At 54.3% G+C, this 3,653-nt stretch overlaps 2 protein-coding genes across 2 annotated transcripts in view; one reads left to right on the top strand and one right to left on the bottom strand.

Moving 5' to 3' along the window:
- LOC113217382 (uncharacterized) overlaps positions 1-3,653 on the bottom strand; it is a 93,304-nt gene that overhangs the window by 35,898 nt on the left and 53,753 nt on the right. The window lies entirely within an intron of this gene.
- On the top strand, positions 716-2,299 carry LOC113217399 (uncharacterized). Its single transcript, XM_026437287.2, has 4 exons — positions 716-875; positions 1,260-1,489; positions 1,679-1,852; positions 1,930-2,299. Exons 1-4 carry the CDS (start codon positions 809-811, stop codon positions 2,014-2,016), a joined length of 558 nt encoding a protein of 185 aa, XP_026293072.1. The 5' UTR covers positions 716-808; the 3' UTR covers positions 2,017-2,299.

Below are 3,653 nucleotides of genomic sequence, written 5' to 3'. Positions count from 1 at the left end.
CGTCCCCCAGAGAGGTCGGCGGCGGCATTCCGCGGAGGGTGCATCGCCGGGCGTGCAGCCGCGCAGAAGGAGACGGAGATCCGGCCGGAGGGAGAGAGAGAGAGAGAGAGAGAGAGAGAGAGAGAGAGAGAGAGAGAGAGAGAGAGAGAGAGAGAGAGAGAGAGGCGACGAGCAGAGTCGATGCCCACCTCTCTTTTCTTTTTCTTTCTCTCTTTCTTTCTCCCTGACCGTTTGGAATTATTTGAAATCGGCACGGCGGCCCCCGCCCCGCCCGCCTCACGCCCGGCGCTTCCTTCTTTAGCAGCAGCGTGCATAATGTTCCCGTGGGTGGAGTCCACCGCGGCGCGGTCAAGTCCGGCCGTCCCGTCCGCCGTCCGGCCAAAAAACCAAAACCGGGCCCGCTGCAGCGCGCCGGCCCCGGCGATTCGTTTTAATCTCGGTACGTGGCCGAAAACTCTCACCACCACCAAGCGACCCCTCGTTGCTGCAGATATTATCCGACCGAACTGCATAGCGAGAGAAATTGGCCCTCGAATCGTTGAGCGTTGAGCCTGATTTTCATTTGGAAAAGCAACACAGTGCTGACACACTCACACCCATTACTATTAGCCGGTATCAGCGGTATCAGGACAAAAGGCTTCCAAGACTTCATATCACTTAGACTCTTATATTGATTGACTTTTTGCTGTGGCTTATCTCAATTGACTTTTTCCTGTGTTACATCTTGATTGTGTCATTTGTCGCACAATCGATGTAGCGGTGTCGCTTAAAAGGATTCAGTTTCTGCTTGGTAGTTATCTCGTAAAGAATGGCAGGTTTTCAAGTCATTGTGTCTCTGCTACTCCTGGCAGCGCTCAGCGTTGCAGCTGACGACGGTAACAAGTCATTTTCAACTCAACTTGATTCACTCAAGTTTCTATAAATTCTGTGTATAATTTTGTAATCGGGTGCAAATCGGCGGAATTTTGAGACCTCGGATTTAACAGGTCTTTTCCTTGTATTTTTTGCCCGATAGATTCAAGCCCTCTTTCGACAAACTTGAATCACCTGAGTTCTTAAATATTTATGTGATTAATTTTCAGTATCTTAGTATCACGCGTAATTAAAAGCTGCGAAACGGAAGAACTTGAAAGAGGGCTTGACTATCAGGCAGGAGATGAGCATAGTATATGGAACCTGTAAAAGCCGGGGTTAAATCAGTCAGACAAAATGCCTCCGATTTGCACCTGATTTAAGATTTCAATTATTTGTTCCCGTAGAAGAGAAGGGTCCTTTGAGTTGGGAACCGGTTACTCGGGGAGAGGACCCTCCTGATAACGCCATCATCGGAGGCTTCCGGAGGGTTGCGGGTAAAGACCAGCCGGACTACGTGGGGCGAGTCTGGCGTGCTTCGGCCATCATCCCTGGGGGCGTCTCAAAGTACGACGGGAAACACTACGCCTCCGCCACCCTACGGGGAACTTCATACGTAAATTTAGATACGTACGAGGTAAGTGCGCGCGCTCGACGAAAACACTTCATCAAAGTAGTTTGAATTTTTGCGCTCTAGCGACTACAAATGTGAGGTGATAGCATGGCAGCTGTCTCAAATAGACGTCAGACGTCTATTTACTGCATTCGTTTGTATCCAAATTAGATGACAAGTCATTTTTCAGTGATGAACTTTTGTTTTTCGTAGGTAGCAGTCGATCACTCGTCCCGGATTCGCTGGGTCCCGGCCGCTTTAGGGGCTGTACCGACGGGGGCGGTGCCGTCGGGGGTCACCGCTGACGGTCAGCCTCTGTATGTCTGCCGGGTGATGGACACCGACCTCAGTGTTCACAAAGATCAGTTTATGCTGAGAGTGGGAGTGGTAAGTACGCTTTGCTTCAACGACGTGATCTCAAGACATATGGTGTTGATTGAGATTACATCTCATTTCGCTTGCAGCTGGACACCGAGTCAAAGAAGTGTCACATGGATTTCCACGGACCTCAAGCTTTCCCCACGTACGAAGTACTTGTCAGCGATGACTAGATGATCACGTCCGTAATTCGACCGATACGAACCCGCTAGGGACAGCCTAGGGAGCTCTCATAGCGCCTGACAGGTAGGCAACATCTTGCCACTGGAGCATGCGTGTACTGCGGGGTAGCCTACCCCGAGTCTCACAGGCGCCGATATAAATAAATATGAGGAAAACGCACGTACTTTCTGGTTAATGTCAAATCTCGGCGCTTAAAACTGTTTTAAAAACACAAACACAAAATGTGATGTAAATTAGTATTACGTAATAAACGATGAAGAAAAAAAGTCCTTAGACCTGGACACGTTTTATCGAAACATCGAACCCCAACCACACACCCCAAAACCCTATCTCGTTCGTTTCTTTGCTCGACAAGCCAGTACCTTGGAAGCCTACCACCACCACCACACCCCTTTCCCCTTTCTCCAAATAAGCTGACCTCTAAACCGGCGTTTCCCCGAAGCCGAACTCCAACCCTGCTTTCCCACCTTCCTCGCTTCGCACACTCCTTGACCCTCCCCCCCCCCTCTCTCTCTCTCTCTCTCTGCGCGTCGTCGACCCGCTGTAGCCTGGCAGAGGCCCACGCTCCTCTCCTCCAGCGAATCCGTGGCGACAAATCGCCATGCAGAATCTGTTCCGGTCCGAGCCGGGACGCGCTGGGCTATCAGCTGCAGGGCCGCGCTCTGCCGCAGCTGCGGAGGCTTGTTCGTTCCCGTTCCAAATCACATGCCATCTGCCGGCGCGACCACTTGTGACCGACAGGCCCGCCCACCGGCAGACGACGCGACAGATCACTGACACCAGACAGGTGCCAGCTGGCCGCGAAATGAGCGTCTGCGCCTGCCGCGGGCCGCGAGCAGGGTCCGTTACAGAGGCGCGCCTATCGGCCTAGACGAGCAGGGGCGAGCGGGACGCGCTGACTCAGAGCGCGTGCCGGGCGAGTGCCAAAAGTCTGGTCAGCGCGGGCGTCCGCGCGGGGTCCACCGGGCGAAGCCGACTGACCCGCTGGGAGCGAGGCCAGCAGCGGCCGGCGGGGGCCTTCTGGGGCAGCGCGACGACGCCGACCTGGGCCACCTGTGCGGCGAGGCGCTCGAAAAGGGGGAAACGACTTAGAGATGTCCTGTAGAACGGATTAGCCTTTGGATGACCCCCGGATTACCTCTGTCCGACTCCTGGACTACCCCTCGATTCGCCTAGATTACCCCGGATCACCCACGCGGCTGTATTCCTAGCTCACCCCCGGGCCGTGTCTATTTCACGAACCCCTCGAGACGCTCCTCAAGGACGCAAGTGTGTGACATCTCGCACCACAATAAATGCAAAAAGAGCCCCTTCCAGCTGCCAATAAACACCTGCTACTGGAGAGCCTCTCTGGAACCCAGTCCTGGCGCCTGGCACCCTGTAGAGCAGCCCACCGCTCTCCCCCCTATTTATTCCTCCCAATTCAACTCATCCTCTCTGTCTTTTGCTTTCTCTGGCGCGGTCCAGGCGTCCCGGCTGCTGGGGCGGAGCGGCGAGACCCCCGCGGGGCGCTGCACCGGGCTGCCTGGCCGATTAGAGGCGAGATAAATAGGTGGCGTTAATGCCCTTGTCGTTCAGAGAGAGAGAGAGAGAGAGAGAGAGAGAGAGAGAGAGAGAGAGAGAGAGA

The sequence above is a fragment of the Frankliniella occidentalis genome, unplaced genomic scaffold, assembly GCF_000697945.3.
Source record: "Frankliniella occidentalis isolate FOCC.00 unplaced genomic scaffold, Focc_3.1 Scaffold250, whole genome shotgun sequence".
In the NCBI taxonomy this organism is placed as follows: Eukaryota; Metazoa; Arthropoda; class Insecta; order Thysanoptera; family Thripidae; genus Frankliniella; species Frankliniella occidentalis.
This window is presented reverse-complemented; position numbering and strand designations above follow the sequence as displayed.

Bases quoted from the DNA above. Each gene is read 5' to 3' on its own strand.
- LOC113217399 (XM_026437287.2), top strand. From the start codon at position 809: ATGGCAGGTTTTCAAGTCATTGTGTCTCTGCTACTCCTGGCAGCGCTC. The intron at 876-1,259 runs GTAACAAGTCAT...TTGTTCCCGTAG, and splicing joins CAGCGTTGCAGCTGACGACG to AAGAGAAGGGTCCTTTGAGT. The intron at 1,853-1,929 runs GTAAGTACGCTT...TTTCGCTTGCAG, and splicing joins TTATGCTGAGAGTGGGAGTG to CTGGACACCGAGTCAAAGAA.